Below are 17,138 nucleotides of genomic sequence, written 5' to 3'. Positions count from 1 at the left end.
ATCTTAAGTAGTCTTCTGATTCTTTCACTCTTACTGCTTACAACTAAAGAATAGCAAACAGTGCACCGTCTTATCCTCGACTACACTGTTGATATGTTGATTCGGCGGGAGGGCCTCGCAATTCGTGACAGCGCCTCTAGCAGCGCGGCCACTCCGCGGCCGAGACGTTCTAGGCGCTTCAGTTCGGAACGGAGTGACTGCTATTGTCGCAGGTTCGAATCCTGCCTCGGGCATGGATGTGTGTGATGCCCTTAGGTTAGTTAGGTTTAAGTAGTTCTAAGTTCTAGGGGACTGATGACCTCACATGTTAAGTGCCATAGTGCTCAGAGCCATTTGAGCCACTCCGCGCAACGCTGTTGATATACATTTTTGTCCAGCAATAACATCATGTGTAATTAACTGGACTGTTAAATCAGTGTTATGTCACACTGATACCCGTGAACTGAAGTAAACAACAAAATACGTGACTGTTAAAAACGTAAGAGAACTTGTAAGAGTGTCTACCCAATATTGTTTTGGCAGAGCTCTGCGTGCTCTTAACAGAGCGCCGAAACGCAGGAATGTGTACCTTGACTGTTGTGTGGTTGCAAAATACGCTTATTTTACGTTTTAGGTATAATGACCTCGTGTTTTATTCCTACACTACCAAGGCAACTTATTCGAGGTCTTGCCATAACAAGAAAATTAACCGATGATGCTGTCAATTTAAAATGGCCAGTTTTGCAAAGTCGTGGCATAACAGGACGATATATCATTGCAGTGTAATAATGATATTAGCGTCCACAGCTTCAACAGCAGTCGAGCTGTCGGTGGCTCCAAAGCAAATTCAAAAGGCTGCCAACAAAATATTTGGTCATTTGTCTATGAACGTAAACAGGTTTTTTGGGTAAAACAGCTTATTTTAAATCTAGTCTAAAATAGTTTTTCCGGCTAACTTCCTTTATTTCATAGACAAAACTTTAATTAAACACGGGTAGCGTAAAATGTATATTATGAAAATATACAGGGTGTTCAGAGACAGCCCAAAACGCTTGAAAGGGTGTTGCAGAGTAGGTTGTATTGAGAAATAATTCTTAAGAAAAAGGTTCGATAAGTTCCCGGTTTGAGTTAATTAGCGTTGAATTTAGCCAATCAGGCCGTTACGCGCGCAGAAGGAAGCTGCCTACCTGATACAATTAGACTCAGTTCTTCTCATAACATTGATGATACCGCCCGAGACTGCTCAGCCTTTAGCTCAGATCGATTCTTACTATCGTCCTATGTCCAATTTTTGTATCGTCGTCTTACTCGCTTACAGGAAACTACACAAAATACATGTTTTGGGGACACCGTCTCAGGTGGGCCGCTTGAATCTGTCCACGCAAAGGCCATATTAACTAAGTTCAATGCCAACTAACTGGTGAACGGTGTAACGTATCGATTTTTTTTCAACAATTATTTCTCAGCACAGGCCACCCTGTGTGTTTCAGCCTCCCCCCACCCCATCCCCCCCCCCCCCCATTTTCTTTATTGGTGAATATCTGTTTCACATACAACACGAATATTAAAAAAAGACTAGTATGTCCTTTTACATTAAATATCAGCCACTCTACTGTTAAAACTCCTCTGTAAATTTACACAATCCAATCGTCTGCGCATAGCCTGTAAACTTATTCGTTCCGTATAATTTTTTGTAAAGCGCGTACATGAAATGTCGAACATATTACTAACCTACTAAGTGATGCTGCAGTTCCCTAAACGGAAGGAATTCGATGTCATCTCGTTACATGTACCGTAGCTCCTTCGAACGATTCTTTTATCGAAATGCCCGCATTTCGTGGTCGTGCGGTAGCGTTCTCGCTTCCCACGCCCGGGTTCCCGAGTTAGATTCCCGGCGGGGTCAGGGGTTTTCTCTGCCTCGTGATGGTTGGCTGTTGTGTGATGTCCTTAGGTTAGTTAGGTTTAAGTAGTTCTAAGTTCTAGGGGACTGAAGACCATCGATGTCAAGTCCCATAGTGCTCAGAGCCATATGAACCATTTTTTTTATCGAAATGATGTGAAACGTGTCAGTTTAAAGAATATATGTAGAGGATTATTGTGAACATTAACGGACACGTTATATTTTAGTCCTGCACATCCAATTACACACAGACCCATGTTTCTTTCACTGGCTACCAATTATTAAGAAGTAGTTCTGTGTAAGTAGTGAGTCCCTTAAGACATTTAGTGGAAATATACAAAATATGCGAAGAGCAAAAGTAGCTGAACTCAATTGTTTGAGAAGCACAGTAATATGCTTCTTCCAATTCGAGTTTGCACCAATATGCATACCCAAACATTTGGAGCATTCTCCCCTGTTCACTGACTCCTGCTCGTGTGACTCTATTTGTGAGCCTATTTGTTATACTGAATACAGTGTATCTTTTCCAAAATCTAGGGAGACTCCATTATCTGACAACCACTATATAACTCTCTATAAAATGTCATTTACCATCACTTATGTTGCTTTTTCTGTAATGGGATTTATTGTAACACTGGTATCGTCTGCAAAATGTATCAATTCTGCATGTTAAATGTTTAGTGGAAGGACATTCACATATATTATAAGGAGTGGGAGTTAATTCAAAATTGTACACAGTGGGGCCCCATTTGTGATTTCTTCCCAGTCTCTAAAATTTTCTACACTTCCGACATTGTTTGAATTATACAGCACAAAATTTTGCACACCCTTCGTTAAGTATGATTCAAATTATCTGTGCATAAAACCATCAAAACCATACAACGTGATTTTGTCTAAGGGAGCTACATGATATACACAACATGACGCAACGAAAAGATCACAAAATACCAACTGGCGATATTTTATTGTTTATAGCTTTTACTGTTTGATAAGTGAGTGAATAAATAGCGTTATCCGCCTAGCAACCCTTCTGCAATCCAAACTGCTATTTGCTAAGTAAATCGTTTCCACTTAAGTATGAGACTACTCTTGAATATATTCTTTTTTTCGAATGCTTTGGAAAAGGTTAACAGCAAGGAAACTGGATGGTTATTGTTTAAGTCCGTCTTGTCACCTTTCTTACGAATTGGGTCAACAATTCTATATTTATCTGTTTTTTGGTTGGTTGATTCGGGGGAGGTACCAATCAGCGATGTAATCGGCCCCTTTGGATTAAGGAAGGATGGGAAAGGCAGGCGCCCGTGCCCTTTAAAAGGAACCATCCCGCCATATTTTTGACGTGATTTAGAGAAATCACGGAAAACGTAAATCAGAGTGGCAGGACATGGGTTTGAACCGCCGTCCTCCCGAATGCGAGTCCAGTGTGTTAAGCACTTCGCCACACATCTCGGTCATACTTACTTTCCAGATTTCTGTCTGAAATTTCTTCAACTCCGCATGACCTTTCTCGTTTTGTAATTTTTATAGCTCTGTTAATTTCAGTGAGGATTCTTAGTGCTACATCTACTTGCTTAAAGCCTTATGGAAAGACATTTTTAATATATTCTCTTGCTTCTTCAACTGAACCATTTAATCCTTTTTTTGCTGATACAATGTTAAAAGTACTCGCAGCTTGTGAATCGTTAGTTACAACATTGCCATTCATTTTACTAGTTATGGTATCTTGTACACTGTCAGGGCGTCCATACTGGTGAACACTTTAATAAATTTCCTTAATGTACTACAGTAATATTAGTCAGCAAGTAATGTCAGATTCTCACTTTAACTCTGAAATCAAATTTCCTCTTCCTTGTCCATTAATTTTTAATTCCCTTAGTTAACCACGGCTTACTTGTCTTTTTAAGGATTTTCTGGATATATTTAGGGGAGCAACTTCCAAATACTGAATTAAATATAGAATGGAATAAACTGAATTTGTATGTTGCTGTATCCTGTTCTCATTAGTAAACCACACTGTTGTGCATGAACCAGCATCATGACTGTAAGGTGTCATGTTTATTTCCGTTAATTATACATAATGACCAGATAGTCAATTAGCAACCGACCAAGCACGAATTGTTTAAGCCTGGATAATATCTATAAAAATGTTGTTATTCAGTGTCCCCCTATCTCACTGCACACAATTTGGAATATTGACTACTGAAATAAGACTGAAGCAGCCAAAAAATGATTCTAGTACATTTTTCTTTCCGTGTATTTGAATTATATTGAAATCTACACGAACTACTAACTGTTTCTGCTTGACTGACAAGTAGCGACTCGCATCTCGTGGTCGTGCGGTAGCGTTCTCGCTTCCTACGCCCGGGTTCCCGGGTTCGATTCCCGGCGGGGTCAGGGATTTTCTCTGCCTCGTGATGGCTGGGTGTTGTGTGATGTCCTTAGGTTAGTCAGGTTTAAGTAGTTCTAAGTTCTAGGGGACTGATGAACATCGATGTTAAGTCCCATAGTGCTCAGAGCCATTTGAACCATTTTTTTGACAAGTAGCTCAATACTGCATCTACATTCCTCATTGACAGCTGCGAATTTCCTAGAGGGGATATGTAAACTGATGAAATTACGAGAGCAGTATTCTGCAGTAACAACTGTCAAGCACATGCTTCTCGGTTCTGATCAACACAATAACTATTTGTTTCAAAATTTTTCACCTTTTGTCCAACTTTTGCATAGGTTGCTACTCTTTGTTTTTCCATGTTAACACTACACGAAAATGAGGCGGGTCTATTGTCAGTGATATTTAAATTCTCCATACCTGTGGATATGTGGTGTTCAGAGGGGCTTAGAGCATCCATCATTTTAGAATCTGACACACCTTTTAGGCATACAAGAAGCTCCTCTACCTTGTTTTTCAATCTTCTAATTGCCTGATGCTACAAATCTATGTTTTGGAAACGGTTACATACATTATGGTTATCTTCTGCTTTAGTTTTTTCAATACTGTCTGTGTGCAACCTGGTTCTAACCTTAAAAAAGAGCCTCCTTGTCTCTATTAATCACAAGTATTTAGCATTGCGTCCCACCTCACACTTTTTGCAAGATGCTCAACTAATCTTCGCTTCCCTCTCCTATTGAGGTGCAGGCCATTCACTACCTGTGTACCCCTTCTTCCAGTCACAGCAACAGACACGGAACAGATATGAAATTTTGTTTCAGGCAAAATCAATTCGTTCAGCTCTTTGTTCACATTCCTAATAGTCGTGTTAATACAGGGCTGGTCATGTTGCTGCAAAACATTCACGTCACATGAATGTTCTCAGTTGCTGATGCTGTTTCCTCCAGGTGACCTCTAATTCCATACTGTAGATTTCTAGACAGCCGTTTCCTTCTCCTCTTGCTATGAATACCTTATCCTCGCTACTAAACTCTCTGCACAAGCCCCAATGTTCTATCACCCGGCTAAGCTTGACGCGTGGTTTCACGATGCTTGTGACCTGGTATTCTACACTTAGCTTTTCCTGTAGCAATTGGCCTGTATCTCTCCCGTAACTGTTCCTTGGCAGCACGTCTCTTTTCTGTGTGTTTTTTCTACCGAGCTAGACTTAAAGTCGTTATCAAGAGTCTGCTGCACTATACTTATCTCAAACACTGGTTGAGGCTCTTCTCCTACTTCAGGTAACAAGTAAAAATGATTGCTAACAGGAATTCGAAATGTGATTTCTGAGGTTTCCTCCTTTCACCGATATTTGTCACCTTATCCCAGGTCCCGTTTTCTCTTTCCCGCTTCAATCTCTCCAATTGAAGATATGCCTTTTCTAATATTGCCTGAATGACTCCAATCTTACTGCCGTGTTCCACGATCTTATTTTTTATGACCATATAATCTAAAACTCCGTGTAAAAGCCTCATCATACCCTTTTTCTGACTCAGTGAAACACGAACCCAGAATCCTGATATGTTTCTCCCGTACCTATTAACCTATGGCGACATTCACATTTGTCACATATGACGATACTCTAACAATAACACAAACTCTGCAACACACTTCAGCTGCAATAAAGGTAGCTCAGTTGGAGAGCACTTGCCCGCGAAAGGCAAAGGTCCCGAGTTCGAGTCTCGGTCGGGCACACAGTTTTAATCTGCCAGGAAGTTTAATAAAGGAATACTTAGTAAAAACTTGTCTTTCGGGGAGTTGTGCAGCTAACGTCCAGGCTTCAGGCAGACGTAAATAACACGACAGATGCTCGTTGAACGTAGGTAGTAGGAGACACGAAGGGAATGAAAACTGAAAACCCCACACTTTCTAACAACAGTATTAAACCGAAGTTATCAGGAAATTATGTAAAGCACCATAATGAACCCAAAACAACTTGTAAGGGTTAAATGGAAGGCAGGTGTTAACACTAGCTTGTAAACACACCACCGAGAGTACGTTTCAAATAGCGGAATGCAAGAAACGAGCGACAACTTTAAAAACACAGTATTTGTAACAAAGACACTATCCGGAATTTATGGAAAGCACTGCACTGTGTCCAAATCAGGTCGTAACGATCCGCCACTGATGTTATTGTCCGAGCGCTTGAGTGCGAGACAGGTGAACATCTTACCCAGAAGCCATTAATACGGATGACAGAAACAAAATTTTCCTTATCTGTTTTCTTATATTAAAGCGTCTACAGTGAGGCAGCAAATATCTCGGAAAAAAAGGAAAAGGACCAGGCAGTTAACACGGCGTACAAGCTGATTTCAATCGTAGAAAGTACCCCCCCCCTCTCTCTCTCTCTCTCTCTCTCTCTCTCTCTCTCTATATATATATATATATATATATATATATATATATATATATATATATATATAACCAGACGACAATAAACTGCTCACCTACTGCCGAGACATTCTATTTCATTATGGCGTTATTCGTATGCGGTAAGGATGAGCATGGGTTCAGCATACCAGCCTCCTCTGGCGATTGCCAGTTTTATAGACCTTGAAGCCTCTACGTCTCATTTAAAAAACTACTCAGCTGGCTTCACGAAGCTGAGTTCACCTCGTTATTTTCCTCCCATGTGGGACATATCCCTGGCATTACCTGGTATTGAGTCCGGATCCTCAACAAGGCAGCCAAACAGGATGATTACTCAGAAATGGAGACTCAGTCCTGTGAGGTATATTAAATTATACAGGTACTTCACAGTTCTTCTTACAGGCTTCGAGGGTTTGTACAGGAGACTTACAAGGGAATAATGCAGTCCGGTATGTCGGGGCCTACCCTGGAATTTTGTACACACACAAAAAAAAAAAATCACTAAAGGAAATGCAATGTCAAAATTTTAGCTGCTAAAGCCCACTGCCAGTATTTAAAAAATTGTTGAAGGTACCCATTTTTCCGCATGACAACCGCTTATAACAGCAGTTTGTACAGCCCTTCCTGCATAGCGCGCGACTCGGCGAATGCATTGCATTCTCTCTCACGAGCAATTCCAAATCTTTCGAATACGTTTTTCTTTCACATTTTCGCGAGTTTCATTTCAAGCATATTTCTTACTTCTGTCTTCCATTTATACAGCTCACGTTCAGATTTTACGAAACGAAATCGGCTTCACACATATACTTCTTTTTCGGGGTTTTCACCCTCCTTCGTTTAACTGAAAAGTCACGGCGTATTCTTCGTTACTGAAAGCTGTTTTTGTACATGTTTCCTTTGGGATAGGAAGGTATTCTTATTCCGGACACTTATTGGGACAAAAATTATCATTCTAACCACAATTCAGAGTTCTTACCCATTTCTACAAGAGTTTCCACAAATTTATAACGAAAGGTTGACATCATTCGAATGAATTACCAAGAAATTAAGTAACAAATAAAAGATACGTAGGTATACAGAAGAAGTTGGTGATGTCGATTGCATATCATGTTCTTCATATTTCATCTTTGCAAGACTGAGAACATTAAGTGGATTCTACATTATTGAAAAACTCTGGGACCTGATGGGCAAATGCTATTAGCAGACATATCAGAAGAAAATAAAGTGGATATTAATTCGGTTTTATCTGCATCGATAACAGTTTACGGAATTCGCTTTACAATTACGATCGCTTTGCGTCGTGCTGTCTTTTTACAGAAGTGCCGTTAATCAAGTACTGTTCACGCAAACTAAGTTGACTCTGCGTGGTGGCTTGTGGAAAAGACTGCAAATGGGAAATGCTTTCATCGTCGCTCACGTCAGCCATCGCACCGTGTATCAACATAGTTCACTCGGACAGTGTATACGCCCACCTTGTTAGGCATGCACGGCTCTGGTAGTAGCGTATATTTCTCCAACCGCCTGTGAGGTTACGAATTTGGCAGTTTTCAATTTTTTTAAAGTGTTTACAGTGCCTCTTAGCAGCTAAAATTTGGCAAGTATGTTTCTTTATCCGTATTCTTAATGTATAAAAAATATTCGGCGCAAGTTTCGACATGTCGAATTGGACCATTCCCTTTGTATTAGCTAAAGTTTTGATAAGGAATTCCTATCGGAAAATGGAATGTTTGGTTTTGATGCAAGTATAATTTGAAGTTCAGATCATTTGAAAATTTCCCGCTTCACTCAGCTGAGAAAATGAGCTCTGACATGTGTGCTCCACAGTTCCATGTGGCTTGGGTAATATTTAGAGTACTCGTCGGTGCGTTATCTCCTATATGGCGAAACACATCCATCTGAAAGACAAGAGCGCTGAGTGTCCGTGGACTACCACAATCAGCCCTCCTTGTTGAGAGTACCAGTTTCTCGCAGAGGTTGTTTCAGTCTGAGGAAATTAGTATGTGATGTCATAGTTACAAGTGGATTTGACGAAGGCACCCTTTCATCTTCAAATCTGTTATGTATCTGAAATGAATGTTTCCAGACATGGGTCCAATACCGAAACTTTATCTGCTGAGTCCCCTCTGTAGCTCCCAGAATCACGCCATAGGGACACCCTGCTGATATGCGTCATATCATGGGCAGGAAACTGTATGTGCCCGCCGGTTAGGACACTCGCTGTTTTGCGCTGACGTTTGTTGGCTATACAAATTTCTAGAAGTAGCCAATATTAATTTTTCCTGTTTTCCAGTATCCATATCACTACGGAAAAATTCGTGAAGATAATGACTCTCCGTTGGTATTATATGTGAAACAAAATATTTTGAGCAAACTTCAAACGAGTGAAATTTATGAATAATTATAAAACACTATTTTTTGCACATATCTTGAAAAAGAAGGAACTAGGAAATTTGAAATTGGCGAGCAGTATTGAAAGAAAGGGATTCGTTGTGCAAGTGTGCCTTATATTTAGTCAAGCAATAGTCTTCGTTTGTTATCAGTTACATTTGAATCGTAGTGAAGAAAGAGCATTATTTAATGTGATGAAATCATATGCACAGTACTGAATTAAATAGTGTATTCGTTAAAGACAGATCGTGACTGATGCTTAAGGAAGGTATGGATCATAAGACTGATTGGCGACTCCATGGAGTGCTGTGTGCACAACGACCGTATATACTAAATTAAAAGGACCTTCCTTTTCATTTGTAGATAAGGCATAACAGTGTCGTCATAAATGTAAACATCAGCTTTAAACAGCATGGTCATTAATACAGTGAATTAATGTACTTGTTAAGCTACTTTCTAATCACTATATTATAAGTGAACACGAAATTAACTATAAACCAGTAACTACATAGGGAAAACCCGACTCCGTAACTGAGGTCGCTAAACCAGTATTTGGCCGGCAGGAGTAGCAGAGGTCGTGGTGTAAAGTTGCTGACCACCAGTCATTGCACTAATGTGCTGGTTTAAATTACAAGCCTCTCCGCAGTGTCTCATGAAGTGAATGCATATAGCACTGTTGATGGTGATCCGCCCAGTGCATGGGGACGTTAAGTTTGCCGCCCTCCGTGGTGCTTTTCGAGGGGAGTAGGCTATGGGCCGGCATCGCGTTTCATCCTCTCCCATCCCTTCATCCATGACAAAACAAACACAACACTGTACTGTACAAGCACTCATCATGATGGTCCACTAAACACAGATACACACATGACCCTTCATAACAGGTCGGAGGAAGGCATCTCCACTGGGACCTTGGCACGAGCGGCGGTGCAGGACCCCTGCAAATTCTGCCCCTGCGTTCAGTTCTTGAGTATGGGACGTTTTATTTTACAGATGGAAAAGAAGAGAGCTGGGACTGAAACAACCCAGCAGAAAATTTAAGATGATGGACCAGGTATTCTGATGCAACTAAAGCACTACGGGTTGGAAGGCAATCAGAACTGAATATCTCGCCTAAATCGGGGTCTGACTGAAAGAAAAATTGCAGTTTCACATAATATAACTCATATATTCAAGCGTCTACGAACACTGCAGAATGTAATAAACACAATTTCTTGCAGATTATATACAATTGCGGAACTACGTTGGCCTTACTGTGTCATGTTCTAGAAAGAAACATATAAAAGATCTGTACTGATTTCAATGTAAGTGAACGTAAAGAGCATGCCGGAAAAAAAGATACAGCTCTCTAAACTTGAGGTTTAGTAGTTCTTTCTTGATTTGGGAGTATGTCTAATACTGTAACACATTTTAATTTTCTTCTCTTTGAATTTTCGGCACAAAAAAGATGTTCAAATGTGTGTGAAATCTTATGGGACTCAACTGCTAAGATCATCAGTCCCTAAGCTTACACGCTACTTAACCTAAATTATCCTAAGGACAAACACACACACCCATGCCCGAGGGAGGACTCGAACCTCCGCCGGGACCAGCCGCACAGTCTGACTGCAGCTCCTCAGCCGCTCGGCTAATTCCGCGCGGCTTTTCAGCACAGTTTGTAGTAATAGAAGATAGACATCTTCACGGTCGACCCATCTACTTGACACCGTTTAGAACGTGTGGTAGTTAGCTACATGTTTAAACTGTATTTCAGCAACTTTACATAATTTTTCCCATAAATATTTATAAATTACTTAGACCTACATAAAATCCAAATAACCAAAGCTGTGCTTGTCTTGTATGAATCAGACACACATAACGAAGACTATTTTGATCGTGTCTGTGGCTAATTAGGTATGGTACTTTTCGAGGTGATATTTTCACCCCTTTGTCCGTCCGTCAGGGAGTAACATCACGTCAATTACCGGAAAAACTTCTTAGTGATAGATTTGTGAACAATAGTATTTCTGGCATGGGAGCACCCAGTGAACCAGCAACCATTAGATAACTACGGAAAGGAGAAATTGTGAAATGTCTAACATTGTTTCCTTCCGTAAGCTTCTCGTCACAATGGTTTGATTATGAGGTTAATTGTGGACGAAATTACATTGTTTTATTTTAAGTAAGCTTCATTAAATAATTTCCTATTCGTTAGATAAAAAAATTATCAAAATATAATACTAGGTTAAATGTATCAGTAGTATCACGAACTATGACAGTGTCTTCAAATAATGAGTTAAAAGACACAGCGGTAAGATTTAACTTCAGCATACATCGTTTTCAAACTGATAAATGAAAAATGGTGGTATTCCGTAAAACAGTGTGTCACTGTACAACACATGTTCCTGCTAACAAGGCAAGGATACAAAGATATCTGAAAAATTAAACTACACTAGTGAACTTAAGTTTCTTGTTAGATCCGAGACGCAATTTCACCTTCACCTAGCATTAAATCGCATAGGTTGAGAGAAACTATATAGTGTTAAACATACACTCTAATCTGGAAGAAAATGAGGTTAGTTTGATAATAAATATTGGAAAGTCATTATGTTCTGCGTTTAAAAAATTTCTGCTGTTTTACAGTCCCAAATTAAACATCCAGATACAAGACGATGCTACACAAATACGTAAAGATGCTGTTCTTGCAGACAACTTCGAAAGAAGTACTTGTGTATATTTTGTTTGAAAGTAGAGAACTCAATGCTAGATTTTAATGAATCGTGGAGCAACTACTTCACTACATTTCTTACGTTATATCTTATTGGGTTATCTGACTTGACCATATTTTAAAGAAATGATGCACTACATAATTCATGAATTGAAAGACAGAAATGGATTAAATTCGAGGATGAATAGCCAGATACAATAAATCTGTTGATTTACAATGCAGTAAGAATCAGGAAACAGATAGCACAGTAGACGGATAGCTTAGAAAAAATTGCTTTTGTGTAGAAAATGTTGGGATGGACAAAGGTTACAATCCCGAATTATTTTCATACGAATGTGTGTTAGTGTGTGGAAATCTGTCAATAGCCCATGCAGATCAAGACATATTTTCCTACTGTAAACGTTAATAAAATTGAGCTGTAAAGTCTATGTGAGAACATGAACAGACTCTTTTAAATTATTAGTCCTGGTAAAATTAGGCTAAAGTTAGTGTAACAATCATCTAAAGCATAATAACGTTAATACCATGCGTGTTGAGAAACTCGCAAACGACACGATAGAAGTATTATGCCAATACACTGATGTCTTCTGTAATATGATAAAGAAATCTGATTGAATTACTCCAGAATAAGGATTGATACAATACATGCATAAACAATTACTGAAATACCAGCTACAACTTGTATTGATCATATTTTATCTGTTGCCACCACGACAATTCTTATCTCCAAAAAATTAACTGGGAATCTGCAATGATTCCAATAAAATACAGAACTTCGTTGCCCCATCACAAGAAATTACATAGAAAAATTACCGCTGATGTGCATCTGTAAGTCTTTGGGAAGTTAAAATAGTCGAAGGATTTTATTAGCTATGTCAATTATATTAACAGGTTCAGGAACTAACAACTGGGATATAAATTTGTCTGTTTATTAAATATAGCTGTATTTCACATAGGCGGTAATTAAGGATATATTTCTGTTGAATAGTTGTTCTTGAAGGTCATGTGAATACTCGTGTTCTACAGCAATTCCCGTTTACAACAGGAACCGCAGAGTATCACTGTGATTGACACACGTTGCTGGAGAAGCATTTACACAAAAAACTATTTTAAGACAAATTTTGAATGTTTACACCCACTTATATTGTTAACTCTTCTTTAAGTAGGAAAGAGTCAATTCGAGTCTTACTTTGTAGAATTTGTTATTAACAGTTGGTCCCTGCTTGCTCTTCAACTGGGTTTGAGTTCCCTAAAAAATGGTTCAAATGGCTCTGAGCACTATGGGACTCAACATCTTAGGTCATAAATCCCCTAGAACTTAGAACTACTTAAACCTAACTAACCTAAGGACATCACACACACCCATGCCCGAGGCAGGATTCGAACCAGCGACCGTAGCAGCCCCGCGGTTCCAGACTGCAGCGCCAGAACCGCACGGCCACCGCAGCTGGCTATGACTTCCCTATGTACTTCTGTAATATTTTATCTTAGATGTGTTGATCGTGCACTAGTTTAGTGTAATTAATGTTAACTTTAAATACTTTCAAACTTGCTGCATCAAATTCTCCCATACGATGTTGAAGATTATTTGAACACAAGCAAGCAGTGCAGCGCTATCAACGATACGAGGGTACCTGAAACGTGTTCGATCAACACATGTTGCTTCTTCGTTTTCGCAATTTAAAATCTGAAAATTTCCTGTACAGCTATTGAGAAAAGATTAGAGTGACAGGTAATCTCCAAATTCTTAAAATCCCATTGTCCTGGGAAAACCAATATACGTATATATTCTTTTGTACAGTGAGATACCTAGAATAAATGTCTTACTTCGCAAGAGCTGTTGTATAGAGTTTTATTGAAACTGAGTCACATTGCTTCTCAAGATGTATGAATCCCATTAGAAGCGGCAATTCATACTCAGCATACCCATTTAAAAAAGAAAAATGTTCGCTAGATCAAAATGGTCCATTACACTAAATGCACAATGATCCATTACGCTAAATACATATATGGCTCAGTTTTCGTTAGACTGAAATACAATAATTTTTCTCTGAAGCTGAAGATAAGTTCTTAATTTATATCTTTTAAATTACGTAGAAGAGGATAATGGTTCTATAGTTCTCCATGTATTGTGTCTCTACATCTATAGAATCAGCTCGAGTCAAATTTGTGTCCTGGCTGGGGACCTATTCGGTCGACTATCGTTGTCAACAGCTAATTTCCGACGAAGCAATGTTGCGTTTCCGGAAAGAAAGGAAATGTATTTCTTAGTCGGGAACAGGTGACTGAGGACGATAAGTTTAGTGGGCAAAACAGACTCGCAAGTTTGACTAAATTTTTACTCAAATTCACTCTACAGACAGTAATGAAGCAACCAGGGACTACATATATGTAATTACAAATATTATTTATATCTTCACGGTATAGAAACAAGCGTAATGATTTGCATTACCACTGCAGTGTTTTCTCCTTGTTTAATTTATTTCAAAAGACGCTAACGCCATCATCCAGATGCCATTTTCTGTTTCTCTCTGCGTCGCTGGCGTCTGCACCTCATTTGCTAGATGATGTAAAGCTACATAGCCTTAAGTCGTTTTCTTTAGTTGAAGAACGTATATTTAAAAGAGATAATATATGATTGTTTGTGGTGCAGTGCAAGGAAGCCAACTGACATTCACGTAGAAAAACTGAAATGAAATCAGTATAACTGACCCGTTAAATTACGATATTTCTAAGTGATTTTACTTAATGTGTTAGAAAGTCAATGAAACAAGCGGTGATTAGTGAACGCAAAATTACTACCAAGTTACCATGCAAAATAGTTCGCCTACGTTACTTGGAAGGCATGTATTGTCGCAAGGTATTCCTGTAGTAACCAAGGGAAAAACATTGATATCAATCTGATGACAATTCTTTAAAATTTTGAGGAAAGTTACTGACAAAAACCGACTGCGAAAACGTCCAGATAGGAGGATCTGACTGCTGTGAACGTTTATCGAGAAAAGTGCAGCCTGTAACACGCTCTGGTAAGCAGGAAAGGAAACAAACTGTTAGTGTCATTAGCAAGAGTTGAGCTTCAGTAGTTTCAGGCCCACCACGATGAATTCCATTTGAAGCCGTGACCCCTATAACTGCTGGATATCAACCCAGTGGACCACAATGGGGATTCCCTCCATGAGTCGCATGGAAACTCCTTATCGCCGTTTCAAGAAGTAAGAAACAATAGGAATTATTCTCGACATTAGTATACACGACTGCAGAATACAACATACTATGAATTGTACTCTTTTGGCCATTGGTCTAGGTCATATAGTCAGGTATGTGACCAAAGTGTAAAATAGTAAAACCTTACGCATCTGACCTTCTCTTGCTGGAAGTTTAGCCGTAACGTTAGGGCTTACTGATGTCGGTAACATTGTTAAGAGCGAAGGGTATGGATCAGGGAGCTCCAGTTTACTTTTGGTCAACAAGACATCCCTATACGAAATTCCAGATTTATGTTTCAACTGAAACATAGGACCTAATTCGTTATAGATAGAAAGAAATATTTCTTTGGATTTATAGTTATGTTTGATTTACATTTATACCGTTATTATAATGGAGGTGCCTCTAAGAATTACTAGAGAACATAATGGATACATATTATAAGATACGCCTTTCGTTCCACGACTGCATGATCATGTGAAATTCTAATTAACAGCACTTGCTTAAAAAGTTTTAATTTTATGTTTCATGAGACATCGTAGATCGAAAGAGTGCTACTGCCTCTGGATACATGCGACCTAATAGTATGCAGTCTACGTAGTCAGATTTTAATTCGTGTATAGCTCATTAAAACGACGATACATCATAAATCGTTTAAAACATTGACTATTCGTAGCCCTAGGTTAGCTTTCCTGTGTCGGTATAAGCACAAATAATCTCGAGAAGGGGTATCTCATGAGCCTACATCCTTATACCGGCGTGGAACTCTTCTCCCATCTACTACACATCCTCATCCACAATCTCACAACCCAACGTAACTCGTGAAATATTTAATATAATGAATCGAATATTTTCAAGGTCAGAGGGACGTTTTTGGCAGGAAATGGTTTCTTCATACAACACTACATGAGAACATTCAGCACAGATGTGCTTTGGGAATACCTATGCACACTACTCGGACAAAAGTCTATCATTTTTCATAAACTGCGGCGAGTAAAGTAATAAGGAAGCTGAATTTCACTTACTGGTGCGTTTTCTGTCTTTAATAACACCATTCGCCGGTATCACTGCAACCGACAGCAACGCTAAGGTGATCGCCAAGTAATTCATTTTCAGGAACACACTTCACACAAGTCTTTCGGAATACTTCGCGGTGGTTCACTTCAGGAGAATGTCATAGCGCCACAGCAGGAGGTTGCACAACTGTGCCAGGGCTGGAAATACACTGAGGGTCCTAACGTCATTGTACTTCCATTCCGGTCAGTGGAGCTGCACATCCGCGATAACGGTTTGTATCTCGCGCCACTGGGGACGGCTGCGCTCAAAGATATTGCTGTTTTCCGGCTGCGGCCCCAATTATCAGCCCACATCCTGCGACGCTTAATCTGCTTTCGGCGGCAGTAACCACCGAGGACAACCGTCACACAAGGAGAAGCGAGTGCTTCAAGGTAGTCTCAAGCTTCTCTTCTGTTTGCGGGAAATAAGAGATAAATTTTCCGCACCTCTTCACTATTTCCGTCCATAGAAAGGGTCAGTGTTCTGCACTGCTCGGTACCCCGTACTTACAGACTATACCAGCCTTAGACTCGTCATGCTTCAAAGAGAGACACCAATTCACGCCCCGATGTAACAAAGTCTTTCTACACTAGAGACCCAAAGAGACTGGTACATCTGCCTAATATCGTGTACGGCCCGGCGAGCACGCAGAAGTGCCGCAAAACGGTATGACATGGACTCGATTAATGTCTGAAGTAGTGCTGGAGGGAACTAACACCGTGAATCCTGTAGGGCTTTCCATAAATATGTAAGAGTACGAGGGGCGGAGCTCTCCCCTGAACTGCATGTTTCAGGGGATCCCAGATATGCTCAATAATATTCACGTCTGGGGAATCTGGTGGCCAGCGGAAGCGTTCAGTCTCAGAAGAGCGTTCGTGGAGCTTCATCCACAGTTCATTGAAAATGGCTAGCTTCTAGCTGAAATCTAAATCTGCCAATAAAATTTAAAAAGGGTGACTGATAGCTGCAATCTATAATTTACAAGTCAATATAACACTCGTTGAGAGCAACATCTTTCTGAATGGAAAGTAACCTGATAGTTTTCATATATTTTTGAGAGAAAATGAATTGTAATTGCTTATTTATTTGATTTTAATGAGGGATATTAA

At 39.6% G+C, this 17,138-nt stretch overlaps 1 protein-coding gene across 2 annotated transcripts in view; it reads right to left on the bottom strand.

The window, feature by feature from the left end:
* The window catches only part of LOC126298405 (MAM domain-containing glycosylphosphatidylinositol anchor protein 1-like), a 1,040,893-nt gene extending 1,024,636 nt beyond the window's left edge, over positions 1 to 16,257 (bottom strand). Inside the window, exon 1 of one of the 2 annotated variants that reach the window (XM_049989722.1) lies at positions 15,999 to 16,257. In XM_049989722.1, the coding sequence (XP_049845679.1) occupies positions 15,999 to 16,083 (85 nt within the window). In that variant the 5' untranslated portion in view covers positions 16,084 to 16,257. The remainder of the gene's footprint in view (positions 1 to 15,998) is intronic. The other variant, XM_049989721.1, reaches the window with a different exon arrangement.
* Positions 16,258 to 17,138: the final 881 nt, after the last annotated feature.

Source organism: Schistocerca gregaria, chromosome X (assembly GCF_023897955.1).
Source record: "Schistocerca gregaria isolate iqSchGreg1 chromosome X, iqSchGreg1.2, whole genome shotgun sequence".
NCBI classification, from domain to species: domain Eukaryota; kingdom Metazoa; phylum Arthropoda; class Insecta; order Orthoptera; family Acrididae; genus Schistocerca; species Schistocerca gregaria.
This window is presented reverse-complemented; position numbering and strand designations above follow the sequence as displayed.